We start from the raw sequence: 19,669 nt of genomic DNA on the forward strand, positions 1-19,669 counted from the left end.
AGGAAGAGTGGACCTGGGCCATGTATGTCGGGACTGGACGTTACAGATGAGGAGGAGGGAGACAAGGAAGAGGAGAGGGACAAGTCCGACCCCAACATCCCATGGGGCACGCTTGCGCTCGAGGATAAGCAAGCCGACGAGGGGCAGGACAACTTGACCCTGATTCTGTAGCATGCCTCGACACAAAACCGAAGAGGATGCGCCTCCAAGATCGGCAAGGGAGGACGCACCCCCGAGGTCTGAGGAGCAAGTCCACCCCACTCCGACCGACCCGACCGGGGGAGCGAAGCGGCCAGTTGCTGACGTGGCAGAGTCAGAGTTGAGTGGCTAGCCCCTAAAATGTCCTCGAAGAATGGCGTCGAGGTGAGTTAATGACTTCTTCACCCTTTCGTTGCGATCTCAGATTTCGTCGTGTGACATTGGTGCTTTCGCAGGACCATCCTCAACAACCACCTGGAGTTGGCGTCGCAGAAGATCCTAGTGCGTTGGCTATTCCCCTAGGAGCCTACTGGCGTGGTGCTGGGGGGGGGCGTGATGGTGCTGAGGAGGGCATGACGCCGCCTGAGGAAGCGGGGGAGGCGCTCGTGGAATCGGCGCCTGGGGGGAGGGGCGGACCATGATGGCTCGGACTTCGGAGCTCGAGCTACCGGCCTCCTCTGCCAACAGAGGGTCCACTCCTGAGGGAGCGCCGATGATGGAGGAGGTACCGTCGGCTCCTGTTGGGCCGACGCCGACGGTTGCGATGGTTGACCCCTCGGCTGGGGCTATGCCCTCCCGGTCCCTTGTCTGGCCGGGTGACGATCTGCTCGTGTGGGGAGGAAATTGGCTCCACTGGGCCAGGCGGCTGGACCCGAGCGACTCGGTGTTCACCCTCGATGTCCCGACGGAGAAGGACTGGACGAGCGTGCGCTTGGGACTTGAGTCCATAGTCCGCTCTCTGATTGATGCGTTGGGAGTGTTGAAGGATGACGTCGCCCCAACCGACCAGGTTTGTCATGTATCCACGTTTTCTACTTTCGAGCCCTGTTTATATAATTCTAACTGATTTTTTTGCAGTCCCTTGCAATGCGCAGCCGGGAGAAGTCCGCTCTCTGATCGATGCATTGGGGCTATAAGACAAGCTGACATGTGTATTATTATACCCGCTCTTAGAGATCGAGAACGTGCGCATAGCGCAGCGGTAGGAGAGATGTCGTGTAGAGTTCAACTCCACTTTCTAGGGAAAAAAACCCCTATGCTATTTTATAGCCATAGTTCGTGGTCTTTTTTTCAACTTATGGTCAAGATTTCTTCTTATAGAAATATATCTCAGGAGAGGTTTTCCTAAAGGTCGTCTTTTTTAATTAAAATTTTAAACATTTCTAGATATTATGTCGTACAGAATTGAAGGCCCTGTGTAGGTATGCATGTACTCCCTCCATACTAAAAAATAAAGTCGTTTTGGACAGCGACGCGGTCTTCAAAGTATTACTTTAACTCCTTATTTTTATAAAAATATTTATCAAAAAATGATATATGTATATTTTTATGGAAGTATTTTTCAAGACAAATCCATTTGTATGGCTTTCACATTTCCAAACTCAACAACTTAAAAGTTATTCATGATTTATATTCGCAATGTTTGACTCAAGCCTTGTTCAAAACGATTTTATTTTTTTTAGTACGGAGGGAGTATGTATTTCCAGGATTACAAGACTATATAGAGCCGTGCAGCATAGAACAAAGAAGGCGTGCTGTAAGCTCCGCCACTAATCTGTGTCTGGGACGCTTTCTTAAGTGTTTTGTGATCTTGAGCTTTGAGTGTTTTTGTTCTCGCTCGTTTCTGTCCATTTGCTTGGGGCTGGGCTAATGGATAGACAGATGAGCTCGTGCCATTTTGCTTTCAGAAAAAAAGATAGAGCCGTGCGTGTTACATCAAAATCACAGAGCGATATGCATGAGGCGTGCTAACTTAGAGCTCTGTGTTACATCAAAATTGCATTGCATGACCAAAATTTTCGCTCAGTATTTTTTTGAGAGGATTTTTCGCTCAAAATTGGAACATAAGTATATATATATGAATTAAAAGAACATATATAAAGGATTTAACGGAACCGATTGATCTGATCATCTGGAAACATCTCATATTGAAAAGAAAAAAAAGTAACCCGCGCAACACCGCAAAATCAAGCAGAGGAGCGATACTCACCGAGGCGAAAGCTGGGTAGAAGACGACCTGCGCACGGCATCCAAGCACGTCGACGGCGGTGTCTTGGATGCCCAGGAGCCGTTTCACGGCCTTCTCCACCGACACCGCACAGGCGGCACACGTCATTCCCGTCACCGCGAACACCGACACTTTCTCCTCCTCGTCCTTCTCCACCGTCCCCTTCGCGGCCTCTAGGTCACCGCCGCTTCCTCCGCCTTCACTTCCTTCGCCATCAACAGCGGCCGGCCTAGGGCGCCGCGGATTGGACGGGTACCGCTGCCGCAGCGCGAGGTCTGGGGGCTTGCTGCCGAAGTGCCGCGGCTGCAGGAGAAAGTGGCGAGCGTCCAGACCAAGGAACGGGAAGCCCGTCAACACGCCGATGAGACCGAGGACAAGCTCAAGGCTACGGTCACCAAGGCCGGGGAAGATGCCGCGGAGCTCGGACGAATCTGTTCGGCCCTCGGCCTTGCTCGGCGCGTGCTCGAAAACGAGCAGAAGTCGAAGAAAGAAGCCAAAGGTCTAGCCGCCGCATTGGCCGGGGATGCTGGTGTGCTCCAGAGGGAGAAGACGGTCCTCGAGGAGCAAGTGAACGGTGAGGCTCCGGTTACCTTCTTGATTTGATATTTGCAGTCGGTTTTATGACGTTCTTTGATTTTCGGCTTGGGTAGCCCTACAAAGGCAACTCTCCGAGGTGCGGGGTCAACTCTAGTAGGAGAGCGACGACCATGACTCCTTGCGCGCTGCCGTCGGGTTGGTCTTTGAGGACCTCGGGGTCGCCCCGGCCGTGAAGATGAGCTCGCTCGCAGTCCGGATTAGCCAGATCTCAGATCGAGCACGCGCACTCGCAAGGGAGACCCTGCACACCAGCGTCCATCACGCGTTCGCCATCGCCCGCTCCCACTACGCTAACATCGACCTACCGGTGATCAGTGAGGACTTCGCGCATGGCTACACTGGCGTCGAGCTGGACAAAATTGAGAAGAAAGCAGCTTTCCCGACGCAGGACCTGGCGGAGAAGGTCGGAGAAGAAATCCTGCCAAAGAGTGTTTAGTTCGATAGCTGAGTCCAACGTCGGTCCTTTTGTAAAGACTTTTATTATAGCCGGAAACGTTGTTTGGTCTCTTTATATATATATTTATATATATAAAGTTCGTTGCGATCGGTCCCTTATTTTATGTTAAGGCACTAGAAACTTAAGTTGCGAGCGACTAAGTAATGATCACGCTGGTGAGCAAGCGATGCCGTAGCCGTCAGGGCATAGGCTTTTTGCATTCTGGCCAGCTTTACTCGTCGTTAGTTTTTGACATCTCTTATTTCTAGGTCTTGTCATAAAAAGAAGGGTCGGATGGGAAAATGTTTCTGAGTATATCAGCCCTCGACTAAAACCCGACCCCAGGTAGTTGCCGGGGTCGGGTGTTACTGAAGACCGATCATATCAGAAGCGAACCCGATAGGAGGTAACATTTTTTTGGTTTTTGCAGAAACAATACTTAGTTTCGATAAGCAAATCTGAAGCTTTGGAACAGAAAGACTAAGGGTAAAAGCGACGTAGCTGCTCGATGTTCTAGTTGTTGGCGATGGCTTTGCCATCATCGATCATGAGCTTGTAGGCGCTGGGTCGCAGTACTTCTTCGATGATGTACGGTCGGGGTCAACTCCAGTCAGAGAGCGACGACCATGACGCCTTGCGCGCTACCGTCGGGTTGGTCTTCGACGACCTCGGGGTCGCCCCGGCCGCAGATATGAGCTCGCTCGCAGTCCAGGTTACCCAGATCTCGAACCGGGCGCGCGCACTCACAAGGGAGGCCCTGCACACCGGCGTCCATCACGCGTTCGCCATCGCCTGCTCCCACTACGCTAACATCAACCTACCGATGATCATGAGGGCTTCACGCATGGCTACATTGACGTCGAGCTGGACGAAATGGGAAGGAAGCGGCTTTCCCGGCGTAGTACCTGGCGGAGAAGGTTGAAGAAGAAATCCTGCCAAAGAGTGTTTAGTTCGATAGCTGAGTCCAGCGTCGGTCCTTTTGTAAAGACTTTTATTATGGCCAAAAACGTTGTTTGGTCTCTCTTTATATATATATATAAAGTTCATTGTGATCCATCCCTTATTTTATGTTAAGGCACTAGAAACTTAAGTGGCGAGCGACTAAGTAATGATCACGCTGGTGAGCAAGCGATGCCGTAGCCGTCGGGGCGTAGGCTTTTTGCATTCTGACTAGCTTTACTCATCGTTAGTTTTCGACATCTCTTATTTCTAGGTCTCGTCATAAAAAGAAGGGTCGGATGGGAAAATGTTTATAAGTATATGTACTCCTATCAGCCCCCCGAGTAAAACCTGACCCTAGATAGCTGCCGGGGTCGGGTGTTACTGAAGACCATGATCATATCAGAAGCAAACCTGATAGGAGGTAACATTTTTTCGTTTTTGCAAAAACAATACTTAGTTTCGATAACCAAATCGAAAGCTTTGGAACGGAAAGACTAAGGGTAAAAGCGACATTGCTGCTCGATGTTCCAGTTGTTGGCAATGGCTTTGCCACCATCGGTCTTGAGCTTGTAGGTGCCAGGTCGGAGTACTTCTGCAATGATGTACGGTCCTTCCCATGGCACCAAAAGCTTGTGGCGTTTTTGTTGCTCTGGATGTGACGAAGGACTAAATCGCCTGCGCCAAAGGCGTGACCCCGCACGCATCGGCTGTGATACCACCATAGCGCCTGCTGGTATTTACCCGAACGAAGCAGGGCGATGTCGCGTGCTTCGTCAGGCAGGTCCATGGCATCTTCCAAAGATGCTTCGTTTCCCGGCTCATTGTAGACCTTGACCCTTGGCGCTCCGTAGTCGAGGTCGATCAGGAGGATGCCTTCGGAGTCGTAGACCAAGAAAAATGGCATGTAACCAGTTGCCCGGCTGCTAGATGTCCTTAGGCTCCAGAGTACCGTGAGAAGCTCCCGGAGGTGTGCCGTCCTCCTCTTCGCGTGGGTCCCGCTGACCTCTAGATCATGGTGGCAGCGGCGTCGCACGGGGGTCTTGTTGGCCGCTGTAGCATGCGTGCGGGCGTCGTGCGCCGTTCTTGTCTTCCGTCCCATCAGAGCGGACGGAATGGTCAAGGGGTCCCTGACAAAGGCCATATGGGGGGCTGGCGGTACGGTGCCAGTCAACTGACGTCGGTTGACCGGCGTTGGACGGTGGTCAGGCAGGGAGTTGGCAGCACAGTGCCGGCCTGTTGACGTGATGGGCGATGTGAGTCTCCCAGCATGGCCTAATGTGACCGCTAGTCGCATCAGGACACGCCCGAGATGTGCTCCCGGGCGTGCGCCTCCACGCCGTAGTGGTTGAAACGGTTTAGGTTCTATCCTAGGGCCACTGCTTTTGTCCGGTAGCAAATCCGACCCCTAGGGAACGGGCGAGGCGGAAATCTCGCCCTGGGGGCCGGGCGAGACGGAATCCGACCCACGGGGGTCGGACGAGTCGGAGCCCACGCCTTAGGGTGGGACGAGGCAGAGACGTGGCCCTGCCCCTGGGGGTCGGACGAGACGGAAACCTCGCCCTCAGAGTTGGACGAGGCGTGGCCTGGCCCCTCGGGGTCGGACGAGGCGGAAACCTCGCCCTCGGTGTTGGACGAGGCGTGGCCCGACCTCTGGGGTTCGGACGAGACGGAAACCTCGCCCTTAACCATCGGATGAGGTGATGTGACGCTCATTAATCATTTGGCTCGGATACCCGGGTATAGATATCCGATAAATATTTACATATCTAAATAATTTTGTTAGGAGCACATATTTCTTTTTTTGAAGAGTTTTCCATAATTAATAATATAACTTCATGATCTTTTTGAAAAAATAGTCAAAACTAAAATATGTACTGCTTCCTCCGTCCAAGAAAGAACCCAATTTTAGCACAATGTCACGTTTTGATATCTTGAATTTGACCAATGATAGATAAAAAAAATCACTATTTATGATATCAAATAAATATCATTAGATTAATTATGAAATGTATTTTTATAATAAATTAATTTAGAGCCATAAATATGAGTACTATTCATAACTTGGTTAAATATGAACCATTTTTATTGGCCCGCAAGTCATAGTTATATTCTTTTTCTTTTTCTTTTTGACTGAGGGAGTACTTCTGAGAAGAAGTACTGTTCTAGTGCCCCTCGGTTCTCACTTCTCACGAGTACTAGCACGGTAGGTGTACGTCAGGGCTATTGCGAATTAGGGATGGCATGGCGTGCAGGCGTAGCTACCCGCCTGTTCTCTCGCTCGCACGTCGCGTCGACATGCCGCGCGCTCGCGGAGCGGGACAGGCACCCGGACAGGAAAGTAGAGCGGCCGGACGGTTGTAGCGCGCTTTCGCGGCCGGGTGCATGTACCAGCTGACCAGCAGCACCACCGATGAACGATGATGCCCGGCCGTGGCCGGTCCGCCGGCCGTGCGTGGCCGGGTCGTACCTTCGCCTCTCCCACTCCCAAACCGTGGGCTGGACGCTCGTACAGTCGTACGTCCTCCGGTGGTAGCGATCCACGTGACGCTGCGGGCCAGGGGTCTCACGGGCTCCGACTCCCTGTGGAGCCTGGAGCCGTCGGTAACACTCGTACTTGCGCCCGGACGCCCGGTTGAACTTGAATCCTCTGTACTCGGATTGCACGCGGGGTGGGTCGCGGACGGCCACTTACCCACTAAGCTTGCCGCAAACTAATTAAGCGGGTTTGTGGCTGCTAGGAGCGCAACTGTGACTCTCCGCCGTGATCCACCGGACTCTGGCTAATACAATCAACCCGTAAGGCCTGCAAAGCACACTAGCTACATTTGTTGCTGCTACGAGCTCATATGTAGCGTCGTAAGGACTTCCACGGACATGACAGCGAAGGAGTTAGCTAACGACATGTTCGCTGGTTGGTTTCTGGCTTGTTTGAACTAGTTGATGTTAGTTTATTATGAGAGAAAAACACTGTTGACTGACTGGTTTGGGCTGACTGAAACCAACGAGCGAACATGCTGTAACTCGCTGGCAGCCGCACCTCTGCCTTCGGAGCTCAGATCCTATGATCTAGTAGCTGCTATTGCTATCACTGGACAGGAAGACCTCAGCGGCGGTCCGCCCTGCAGCCAGGTGCTCGTGGACGCCGTCGCCATGCGTGGACGGCGAGGTCGGCCATGGTACCGGGGCCCTGCAGCACCCAGCACTCTACGGAGTCGCGACCCAAGAAGATGAACTCCTCCCTCCGCGCCAACCACCCCGAGCTCCCAGCCGATGGACCGCCAGCATGTCGCCTAACGTGCGGGCCAGCTCCAGAAAGAGATAAAAAAGGAGCGGTTGTCACGCTGGATATTGGACAGAGGCAGATACAACCATTATAAGCCGCTTTATAAGTAAGTTTATATAACACGTGACAGACCCCGAGCCAAAGCCAAAGGAAGCGACTGCCGGGCCCCGGCGGCCGGCCGGGCCCCACTACTGTCCTGTGCGTACGAACAGACTGACAGACACATGGAACGAGGTGCACGACGCGCAGGTGTGGAAAGAGAGAGCAGTGTCTCAGAGGCAGAGCAGAGGCAGCCAGTCCTTGGCGGCTGGCGCACCCTTGCCAAACACAGCATTTCGCGCCTTTTTTTACGGCTCCACCCCTCTGCACCTGCATGCAACCACATGCTGCCCCCGGGGGTCGTGAAGTCCCCAGCATACGACGACGCAGCGTGAGGCGCGTCGAAGCAACCGGTTGGTTGTTTGTTCGCTGCGCCTGCGCCGGCGCACGCAAGGCGACGACGGCGGTGGGCGGGACAGCGTGGCGCGGCCGCGGTGTGCGGTGTGCCGTGCCGTCCCCTCGTCGCGTAGCCGGCGTGGACGCTTGTGTTGTGTCCCGGCTAGCGCCGCGCGGCCGATCGGGCGAAAGATTCGTCGGCCAGAGGGAGGAGATCGCGATCGGCGCCCTCCGCCGCTGCGCCTGCCCATCGGCGCGTACTACACACCGAGTTGCCCCGGCAGGTTTCACCGTGTGGCGGCAGGTCCGGGGCCCGGGAAGCTGGAAGCAGGCCATGTGCTCACGGGGGCCGCGATCTTGGTCGAATGCCCGGGTGCACCGGCACGCTGGTGCATGCCATCGCTGCGCACCCGTGCTCGTGTCTGACGCTGCTGTTTCCGTGTCGTCTACGTGTTCCACAGTGCCACAACGGCGAGTCCATCGGCGGAAGCTTTAGCAATAAATGTGGCGCGTGTGACATGAGGGGATACACGATACAGTTCCCTGCTGGGGCTGCCGATCGGGGTTCTGAGTTCTGACGCTGGCTCCTTCCCGAACATGCCCTGTGCAGTGCACAGTGCTAGCGTAGCGTCTTCGAGGCAGAGTGGATACGGAATGTCAGTTTATATTTAATAGTCCGTACAAATACGATGGGACAGGGATTAAAGTTTAGAAGAAAAACTGAATATTTATTTGGGCAACGAAATTCATACCAGAACATTTACCATTTGCAAACAAGAAAACTATTACATGTGGAGTACGTATTGCACTAGCTAAAAAGTTGCGGATTGCCCCCTTTTTTTTTACATAGAATGCGACGTTTTATTATCCACACAAATATGGCTGCAAAAGGCGACACCACAGGAACGGATCAGTGGATCAGACCAACACCATGATCTGCAAAGCCGATGGATCACGCCATCATTGCGATTTAGTAGAGTATCAAGATTCTTGGGGGTGTCAAAACCACACGAAATAATTGAACCAGCCGGAAATGCAGGACAGAAAGAAAACGGGTCCGGTCATCCATCATCCACTTAGGCCGGTTCGTTCTCCGAAACTTGGTTGAAAATACTATTTTAGCTAAATTATTGAAAGAGAAAAATACTATTTTAATTAAAAAAGAAGTCGAACAAGTTAAGATATGAGATAAGCGCACATAACCTAAATAGTCTAGTTCGGGCCACGTAGGGGTAGGTTTCGTCGCGGCTTCATCATGCAGTACGACGAGCAGCCACAGTATGGCGCACCTGCATCGTTCCATGCACTGCCAGGCTTTCGGCCTTGGTCCCCGTCGGCCATAACCCGCTGTACCAAAGGCAGTAGGCAGCTGTTGTTTGCGCAAGGCAGCAAAGTCTGCTTGGGTGCCTGCTTTCTGCTTGGACTATTATTATTGGTACAGCCAGCAAGCAAGCACCAAATCCAGGTTAGAGGTTGTTTAGTTGGGTGAATTTTGGATTTTGGGTATTGTAGTATTTTCGTTTTTATTTGACAATTAGTGTTCAATCATGGTCTAATTAGGCTCAAAACGTTCGTCTCGTGATTTCCAACCAAACTGTGCAATTAGTTTTTTTTTACCTATATTTAATGCTACATGCATGTATCGTAAGATTTGATGTGATGAATATTGTAGCACTTTTTTTTTTAAGTTGGCCCGGCAAAACACGGGCTTATTAAATCAGGAACAGAGAGTTTCTCCTGCACCGTGTGCCACCAGAATTCCAGAGAGGACGGCAGATCGGCAACGCCAGCAGTGTCATCTTCCAGGAAGGCACCATGTGGTACTAGCAACCTGTAGATGTGTAGGAACTAGGAAATACAGGCCGGATGGCTGTTGAAGGTGGCAACTAAAGTATTGTAGCTTGTGTGACCACCCACCAATGCCTGGCGATGAACAGGCAATGGGCACCAAGAGCCTATTCAAGGCTCTGTTTTTTTTTTGTATCGCCGTACGTTTATCTGAATTCTCTCACTACTTCCTCCGACAATCTTTAATACTAGGGTCTTGTTTAGATGGTAAGTTTTTTATTCTTTTTTTATTACATCAAATCTTTGGACACATGTATGGAGTATTAAATGTAGATAAAGAAAATAACTAATTACATAGTTTGATTGTAAATTACGAGACGAATCTTTTGAGCCTAATTAGGTCATGATTGGACAATAACTGTCAAATACAAACAAAAAATGCTATAATATCAAATACCGATTCCTAACCCAATCTAAACAAGCCGGAGCTTTTTGGAGAAGGCATGTTCATCAAGTACTAATGATAAAACTCCCTGACACTTTGTTTGTACCGTTCTTCGGTCAATGCAATGAGTTTTCATGTGAGGTCACATTTGCCCAGTTCGCTCGATTTATAAGTCACGAATATGTTGGTTGATTTATTATAAGAAAAAAATATTATTTATTAACTAAAAAAGTATAATTTATAAGCTAAATGAATAGATAACCACCGATCCCCTGGATCAACATCATGCTGGTACGGACACACATGTTAGCCAACATTCCGCTGCGGCTTTGAATTCCCTACTATCAATCTCTTATTTCCACTAGACAATGCAATTTATAAAAGCCATATACTGCTCCCTTTGTTATTATTTGCTAATACACCAGTTAGCGATTTTTTCATCAGTCATCACGGAAAAAGCTAAACAACCAACTAAGACAAGATATTAGTATATGGCCCCGTTCGGTGGTCTGAAACTTGGCTGAAATTGACTAAAAAACACGGTTCCGGCTGAATTGTTGTGAAAGAAAAATACTATTCCGACTAAAAAAACGGAAAAACTATATGACAAAACACCCGGGCACACACGAATTTTTTTTTGCAGCAGAACCGCACTTCCGCCGGCGCCCGCGCCGCTGCCGCGCCTGCGCCCGCGCCGCCTGCCCCTGCGCCCGCGCCCGCTTGTCCCCGGCCCGCGCCGCCGCCGCCCCCGCGCCGCTGCTGCGCTCGGCATCGGAAACCAACTCCGGTGAGTTTCTTCTTCCCCAACTCCAGCACCACTCCCAAATTTTGTCTTAGTCTTTTTATAGAAAAAAAATTTGTTACTTGTGATATGTGATTTGTTGTCTGTGATTTGTGCCGAGAATGAAGATGAACAGTAACTAGAGATATGAGGAAGATGAATAGTAACCGTGTAGAAAAAATTCGGGTGCAACTAGGTGCTAAAACACCTGGTTGTTAAATAGATGTTCCTAAGAAAAAACTGAACAAGTCGAATATAGAGTAAGCCAACCAGAACCATAACTGCTACTACTAGTTGGCTCGCATGCCAAGTGACGAATCCTCGGACAAGGGATTAGAAATACGCCGGGCTCGATCCGTCTCTCCCTATCTGCTCTCCGTTTGTGTGGCTCAACCACGTGTTGTTTTAGTCTGGATTTATTAGTCATGATACAGTATTTTTCTTTCACAATAAATTACCGTTGGCTAAACTTATCATCTCATAAACCAACCGGCTAACGCGCTGAATAATCACACGAGCCGAAAGCCGGAAGGCGAGGGCCCTAGACAAGACTCACGAGCCGAAAGCCGGAAGGCGAGGGCCCTAGACAAGACTCACGAGCCGAAAGCAGTTAATGGGGCGAAAGATGGCGGTGGGAGCAGGAAGCGCACGGATGGAAAATTCCGCGGTGCCGAGCGTTCATACTTCCCGGCGGCAACTGCGAATGCTAAAAAAACCAAAAACAAAGCTATGACTGTGTGGCCTCGGAAAGCTCAGTGTGCAGCAGGCAGCAGCGTTGGCGTTGCCTCACAGCAGCGGCGTTCTGCCTCGCGCACCTGCACACACCGAGTCACCGACACCTCCCGGGTTCCGGCTCTCTCCCACACCACACACACCAAGCACAAGACCACTCCTGCTCGCCTCCCGAAACACACGCAAACGCAAAGGTTTCGAGCGTCGAGACAGCAAGAACGACGTTCTGTAGACTGTAGTATCGCTTCCACACCGTTCGTTCTTCGGAACCTTGCCGCCCCGTTGCGTCATCTGCACGCTGAATCGCGGTTAACCATGATCGGGGTTGCTTAGCTCAGTTTAGCTCCTCTTTTCAGGGCGGTGGAAAGTACTTCCTCCGTCAACAAAAGAATACGTTTCGCTAGAAGTTAATTAGATTCAACTTTGACTAAAATTATATAAAAATACTAACATTACTAATACAAAATTAATATTATTAGATTAGTCCTAGAATATATTTTTATAATAAATTTATTTAAAGATATAAATATTAATATTATTTACTGTAAACTTGATTAAATTTGAGCTACTTTGATCATCACGGATCCTATAATTTTATTCTTTTCTAAATGGAGAAAGCATTAAGATACGAACAGGCCGCAAGTCGCTCCAATGGCTACCGGACGAGACAGCTAGTGGCATTAAAACAAGTCACAGCTCACCAGATAGGTCTGAGACAGACGGTCCAGGTCCAGGACAGAAACACCACCAGTTGGTCCACCACCACCAATGGGCAAAGTAATTAGAGGCGCTTTTCGCTAATGGGGCTTTCTCCAAATGAAATATCTAGCACACTAGCCTATTCGCTTGTTCGTAAATGATTATAAATTTTTAGTCAGGAACTATGTTTTTCTCTCACACCAAATTAGTCAGCAGTAAATAATCCACGGTCGTTTACACCCTATATCTTTTGATCGTTTACACCCTATATCTTTTGGGAATGGAGAGAAAGTTAGGAGAATACGATGATGATGTTAACGTCTCACATCATGAACAAGAACTAGTATATGAGTGACCAACACCGAGCCAGCAGTGCAACAACACATTCAATTCCCATGCATGATTTGACGGCAGATATATATCACGGAAATGTAGACGGGAGTCGTTAGCAGTTAAGCACGCATAGTATTACAACTACCAGCAACTTACACTTCGCTACACAAAAGCAAAAAACAGAAAACTGTTGACGGTAATAGCACCAGGAAGGCACAAAACCTAACGACCACTAGTAGATTTTACTTCATCGTCCTCGCTTGAGAGTTGAGACACTGATATCAGATCAGGCGCAGCGCCACATTATCCTGAAGCGAACTAGGTAGGATCAGGATCAGACGATCAGTACCTGACCGGCATGCCAAGTCGATCCAATCTTCCAGAGCCCGGATACGCCTTGTTGGTGAACTTGGCGTGCAGTGAGGCCGCCGACCTCTGCGCCGCCGCCGCCGCCCCGGCCGTCGGCGCGCACGGCCCCGTCCCGAAGGCGTGCGCCGACGCCTTGCGGAGGGAGCTGGACTTCTCGTACTGCGGCCTCTGCTTAGGCGCGCTCTGGGAACGCGCCTTGGCGCGGAACGACTCGGTGTTCGCCATGTAGTTGGGGTAGTCGGAGTAGCCACCGAAGAGGCTGCGCGAGCACTCGCTCTTGGTCGTCGGCGTGAACGGGCCCCTCCTCGAGCTCCCGGGCCGCGACGTCGCCGAGAAGAACTGAGGGCTGTCGCAGAGCTCGGCGATGTCCACGGGCATGCGCAGCGGGCTCAGGGCCTCGCCCATGCCGACCGACGACGGGCTCGGCACCGACTGCTGCGCGGTCGTGGAGTCCTTGGACGGGGACTCCGGCATGGTCGCGTAGCTCCGGCTGTTCTGGTCAGAGGTCATCGTCGAGCACGGCGACTGGTGATGATGGTTGCCGCCGCCGCCGCGCCTCTTGGAAGCATACCGCCCTGGCTTGCCGTTGTCCACTTCGAGGATCTTGGCGTTCTTCTCGTCGTCCATGTACCTCTCCTCCACCCAGCGGTCCAGCCAATTCCTCCCGCAAGATTCCGACCTCTCCCTGCCCAGCCTCTCGCCGCCCGGTGTCTTCGAAGCGTTTGCCTGCACAGATCACCTCACCATCGTCACTGCCATCACAATGCACAAAGAAACCTGAAAGCTGAGGAAAGACACTCACCTTCAGAGAGCCGGAACGGCCGTGCCTGGGCGCACCCGCCTGATCGTACTTCTCCGGCGTTGGTGGATCCTGCCGTGTACATATCCATCCAAGAACCATAAGAACACACGCACCTGGCAAGTTACTACGACCAAAAGCGAAATATCCTCACCGGATGAGCCGCAACATGCTGCGAGCGAATTGCGCGAGCACGCGCCTGGACGCGAGCGAGCGCGTGCATGCATCGCAGCGTCTCCGCCGCCTGCCGCCGCACAATGTTGCCCCGGACCAGCGCCTGCAGCTTCACCAGCCCCCGCAACGCCTTCAGCGCTCGCCTCGCCTGCGCACGGAACCACAAGCAGAAGCAGAGAGGGTTAATCAGCAATGGTCCCAATCCCATAGTCCCATAGTCATGGGCATCCACAGTGCAAAGCTGGGGGTTGGCATCTCGCAACTTGGCAACTTGGCCTTCCGATTTCCTGCGAAGGAAACGGAGTTAAAGCGGCCATGGCCATGCCTTGCTTCCTGAAACGAAGCCTAGAAGGTGCAGGCAGTAAGGACGACGGCAGACCTGACGCCACCGTGGCTTCTCCTTGCTGGAGGGGAAGGGGTTTACCAGAGCGACTTGTACGGTACACATGAACGCAGAAATTTCTATGTACCATGCAAAAGAGGGAGACTTTTTTTGGAAGCACAAAAGGTTCCTTCTTCCGTTTTAAAGTTAGCTTTTCGTGACAAGCTGTAACTTAAAAAGATTTGTTTATTCATTGGAAATTTCATTAAAAAAGATTTAGTAACTGAAGAGCGGGGAGTCTGTGAGAAGCTTACCAGGTAGCCACGGAAAGCGGCCTGGATCCGAACAGCCGCCCACTCCTCCCGCTTCGTGGCGGCGGCCGGCGCGCACCGCCCGCTGCTCGTCAACCGCACCACGGCGGCGGCCGCCTGGGCGGCAGCGACGGCGGCCTCTGCCACGGCCGCCGTCGCCGCGGCCACCGCGATAGCACGCTTGCTCTGCTCGTCGTCCGCCTCATCCGGCGCCGCCACATACCCCCGGCGAGGCGTCGCCGTGGGCTGCACCGGAGGCGTCGGAGGCCGCGCCGGCGCTGGAGCGGGGGGCTTTTCCCGGAAGGACTTTCCGAATCCCCAGCGCTTCTTCTCCTTCACCGGCTTTGTCTCGGCGCCCTTCCTGCCGCCGCCGAGCAGCCCGCGCAGCCACCTGGGCGCCCAGCCCATCTCGGCCGCTCTACTGCCCGTCGGCCGGCCGCCGCATGAGGTTTTCTTGGTTCCACTACTTGGCCGGAGCAGGGGGTAAAGAAAGAGCGGGAGATGAAACCAAAACAGTGAAATGCGCCACACGCTTACACCGAGAAGAGAGAAAGGCAGCAGGAGAGAACGGGGCGTGGAGAGTCTAGTGGAAGATTAGAGGGGCTAGTCTTATAGAGGAAGCACAAACTGTGGGGCCCTTTTATGCGAATAGCTTATCCTATTCCGGGGCCATAGTGCTAAACTGCTGCATCATTTTAACCCAGGACGGTGTAAAATTGTGAAATAGGACTAGTTTGAGGGCGGTATGTGACAAGTTGAGTTATGTTTTTTTTCCCTCACTCCCGTGGCAGGTGTTGATCCTCTGCTCCGCCGGTCGCATAGCCGGCAGTGTTTGACCGTTTCTTCGATGGTCAAAGTTTGCTATAAATCGTGGCCCTCCCATACATGGACTGTAAATTAACTACGTAAAAATTGGATCCAAACTATATTAAGTAATTTTTAAAATTAAAGCATCCACTAAAAAAATAGCTTAATGCAACAGCCTTTCTAAAATATGCCATTGTATATTTTTGAGAGGAAGCTGCTACATCACTCAAATCGATCTCGTACCCATCCTTCCACTGTCACGAGGAGCCCGTTGCACGCAAGGGGGTTCGCCAGGGCAACTGAGGCCCCGTTCGCTTGAGGAATTTTGGAGAATTTAAAGAAATCTGGATGAACCTGAAAAAAATTATGAGAGGAAAACACTATTCCAGATGAAAAAAAGAAACGAATCAATTCGGGTTTAAGGGCACGCGAACGAGGCCTGAGCCATAGCTTCCAGGGGTTCACCTGGCGAACAACATCTGGCCGCTAGTAACTCTATGCGTTTCAAGGACGACGAGATTAACAAAAGAGCGGAGCTAATTAACAAACGAATGGGTATTACACCTGAATCCTTCGAGCCGAGTGACAACTAGCCCTGGGCAAATTTTACCGAGAACCGAGAACCGAACCGAAAAAATCGAGAACCGAATCGAATTTACCGAGAACGGAAATCCCGGTTCCCTGTTCGGTTCCCATTTCCTAAGAACCGAAATTTGTTAGGTTAATTCGGTTCCTCCCCTCAGTTAACCGAACTACCCAAGGAACCGAACTCCCGCCTCCCGGAGACCCGGAGTCCCGGCGCCCCCCTGCGACGGTCGACCTCCCGTGGCGCCACATCCCCGCCCAGAGTCCGGCGTGCCCTCTCGAGTCGCTGATTTTTTGGAAGCTAGAGTTGTTCGGTTAGTTCGGTTCGGGAACCGAAGCCAAATTTCATCGGTACCGATTTTTTTGGAAGAACCGATCGGTACTGACTTTCCTAGGAACCGAAGAACCGAGGAACTGAGGATTTGGTTCGGTTCGGTTCGATAGTACCGAATGCCCATGGCTAGTAACAACCAGATCGTGCCAAGCATGAACAATAACGCCATTGTTGTGCTTGTGCAATGCTAGAGCGTGCGTGGGAAGTGATGCAGACTTTGCAGCTGCAAAGGCAACATGATTACAGGCAGAAGGATTGCATTCTATTTGATTGTTTCTCTTAAGCTGTCATATATGGCTCCTGCCATCTCTGGTGGGTGGTTGTAAGGGAGGATTGACCGAAAAACTTGCTCAAAAAGAAAAGCTAGGTGAGCTGGAGTGCACCGAGTGGTGATACCAACGGCTAGGCTAGGTCCTTCTTGTAATGTTAGAGCGGTTAGTGGTCCTGGCGCAGTCCACCTTCGATTCCTGTGCGGGAACACTACAATTGAATCGACTGAATTTTTCACGTGTTCGAGGCGAGCGATGTCCGGGGTCATTAATGACTAGTACGGCTGCAGGGCAAATGTCCGGCAATAGCGCAGAAAGGAGTATAGAGAGATGTGGGTCACGACAGGCGTGAACCCCAGGCGAACGCGAAGCACGAAGCCACGGTTCAGCAGTAATTCCTGAACAAGGGCTAGTCAATCGTGCACAATACGGCTCGTGTGGCATCTATGAAGGGCGCATCTACTAGCAATACGGTCACGACGGCTAAAGCAGTAACAGCACGACTGACTTAAAGATCATATACTACGCGAGAGTCAGTCCACCGGAGAAAACTTAGTTAAACCTACTCTGGATGCTTAACTATAGCAATAGGGCTACTTATATACTTCGTAGTTAATCGTCCTAACTTTTTATAAAAATAGGTTGTCAAATTTTAGTTTAGAAAAAGATTTTGAAGCTTTATTTCCTCGTTTATGGTCTGATACCACCTGTGGCAGAACCGCCTAATCAATGCCTCTCAGAAGTACTTGTCTTTCATTAGACACTAAATACTCAAGAGATGACACTAAACTACGCAGTTCCATCGAGCACACCCCAAGGGAGAATTCAAAAATCCATATTTTTCCATCAGGATCATAAATAAGAGAATAAATCTTACAACATTCTTAAGTCATTTCTTACATTACTTTATTACAGTAGTAGAATATTACCTCAATTGATTATAACAACAGAATATAACAATGTTATCAGAGTTATAGAGAAAGCAAAGATTAATTTAATGACATGGTAGAGAATTAACATAGTGGACATTTATATACAAAAGATACTAGCAGATTTTACATCTTTTCTTATAAAAACCTTTAGGGAGGGTTATAAATAAACACTATAGTCGTAGCGTGAAAGAAATCCTCTCTAAGCCCACCAGAAGGTTTCCACACACAAGAGTTAGCTCTAAGTATCCTCCGATCACCTACAACAGGGGAAATAAAACCCTGAGTACTCGATTGTACTCAGCATGACTTACCCGAGAGGAGAAAAATAAAAGACTCTAAGGATATGCAAGGCTTATTTGACTTATAGATTATTGCATCTGCGGAAGCATTACTAAACGTGCGTCCTTATATTCATTTTATTAGCAGTCATCATTAGTTCCTTAACTAACCATTCTATTTAAGCACCTCTGCTACCTTCATGCAGGTGGCAAGTAATCAGAACTATTTTATCACCTTTCAAGTTTCAGTTCTTACTACAGTGCTAGACCATAGCCAAGTCGGTACCATCTCACAAAAACGACAATTCGTGAAACAATGTATCCCAGCTGGGTATCCTGAAATACACGCCTCGCTTGTACCCCATGCACAAACAAGACCAACCCATTCCACTCCTGTCGAGGGTTCTAGGTCTCCGTCTAAACTTGAACTCTAAGCCCCCACTCTTGAGACCCGGTCTCAGTATAGTGCTTAGACCTCCACCTTCCCCACCTCCAATCAGCCGGTCCAAAAAGAGCCGGAACCCACGACATGAGTGTAACGAGCCTTTCCGCTCCCATAAGCAAGTATGTGCTCAAGATAATAAGTCTGTGACCTGACTACTATCCACAGCATCGGATGATCCTCAATCGACATAGGCGAAACAAGTGTAATCCAAGCCTCGCTCGAATACCTAACCAAGTCTAGATCCAAGTACCATTCCAACCAGTCTCCAATTATCATTCATATATATTCTATGTGATAGTAATATAATAACAACAATAATATCTTTTCTATCTCTCGCGAGTGACATATAATCACTCGACTTCTACCGGGTCTTATAGTAGAGCAATCTACACGATCCTGACATACTAGTAGATCTCATAGGATCAGGATATATATGCAAGTGGTTTCATTCAACTCTTTAAAACTTAATGCACAAATATAAAATAAAAGTACAAAATAATAGGGGTTATGCACCGGGGCTTGCCTGGGCAAGATATACCCAAAGATTAGCATTCCATTGGTGACACGATCATCAAGGCACCATCCTTTCCGCTACTCCGATTATCTCCACGATCCATCGTTGTTTCTATTATGATATACGTAGATACAATGTAGAGACATAAATAATCAACGACAACCGAAACCCTTAGAAATACGATTACGCTCCACAAGCTAATGAGCTAGCTTTAATGACTAACATACTAGTCTACATATCCATGTCGCCATGTAAGGCTTTGTCTCTAGAAAAATGTTTTAGTCCTACAATCCCCAATGTGTTTCGGCATTTTATGGATTAAATATATATTTTCAAACTAGGACTCATTTAGCTACCTTAGCAAACTAATTATTATGGAGCTACAAAAATTACTGTGAACACCTACTAATGTGAGGAATTTACTGTGAAAGTTTTAGAGCCAACACTATTACCAATTTATCACAAAAATTCCTACAAGTTTATATCTTACAATATTAAGCATCTCAATTTAATTAGGTAACTCCTGAAAATATTATAAAACTATGTGAACAAAATATACTAGCAGATAGATCATGATTTGAGGAACTGAACAAAATTAGTTTTATAATTTTTGGTTAACTACATAGTTTTATACTGAATTTACAAGTTTACCTTAGAAACTAAATTAAAATTCCTTAGAAAAAGAAAAGGGCCGGCAGCAACCCATTCTGGCCCGACAGCCCAGCACCCAGCGCGGGCACGGCCTCGTGCGGATCGAGATGGCCTAACACGGCCCAAGGCTAGGAGGCCCGCATGCTACGGCGGCTTTGTAGAAAAGCCCCCATGCTTTTAGATAATAACATGACTACTATAC

At 49.8% G+C, this 19,669-nt stretch overlaps 1 protein-coding gene across 1 annotated transcript; it reads right to left on the bottom strand.

The window, feature by feature from the left end:
• Positions 1-12,789: 12,789 nt before the first annotated feature.
• On the bottom strand, positions 12,790-15,228 carry LOC136493494 (protein IQ-DOMAIN 22-like). The gene is made up of 4 exons (XM_066489586.1): positions 14,656-15,228; positions 14,000-14,167; positions 13,849-13,917; positions 12,790-13,772 (listed from the first exon to the last, which is right to left on the bottom strand). Exons 1-4 carry the CDS (start codon positions 15,058-15,060, stop codon positions 13,020-13,022), a joined length of 1,395 nt encoding a protein of 464 aa, XP_066345683.1. The 5' UTR covers positions 15,061-15,228; the 3' UTR covers positions 12,790-13,019.
• Positions 15,229-19,669: the final 4,441 nt, after the last annotated feature.

Source organism: Miscanthus floridulus, chromosome 11 (assembly GCF_019320115.1).
Source record: "Miscanthus floridulus cultivar M001 chromosome 11, ASM1932011v1, whole genome shotgun sequence".
NCBI lineage: Eukaryota > Viridiplantae > Streptophyta > Magnoliopsida > Poales > Poaceae > Miscanthus > Miscanthus floridulus.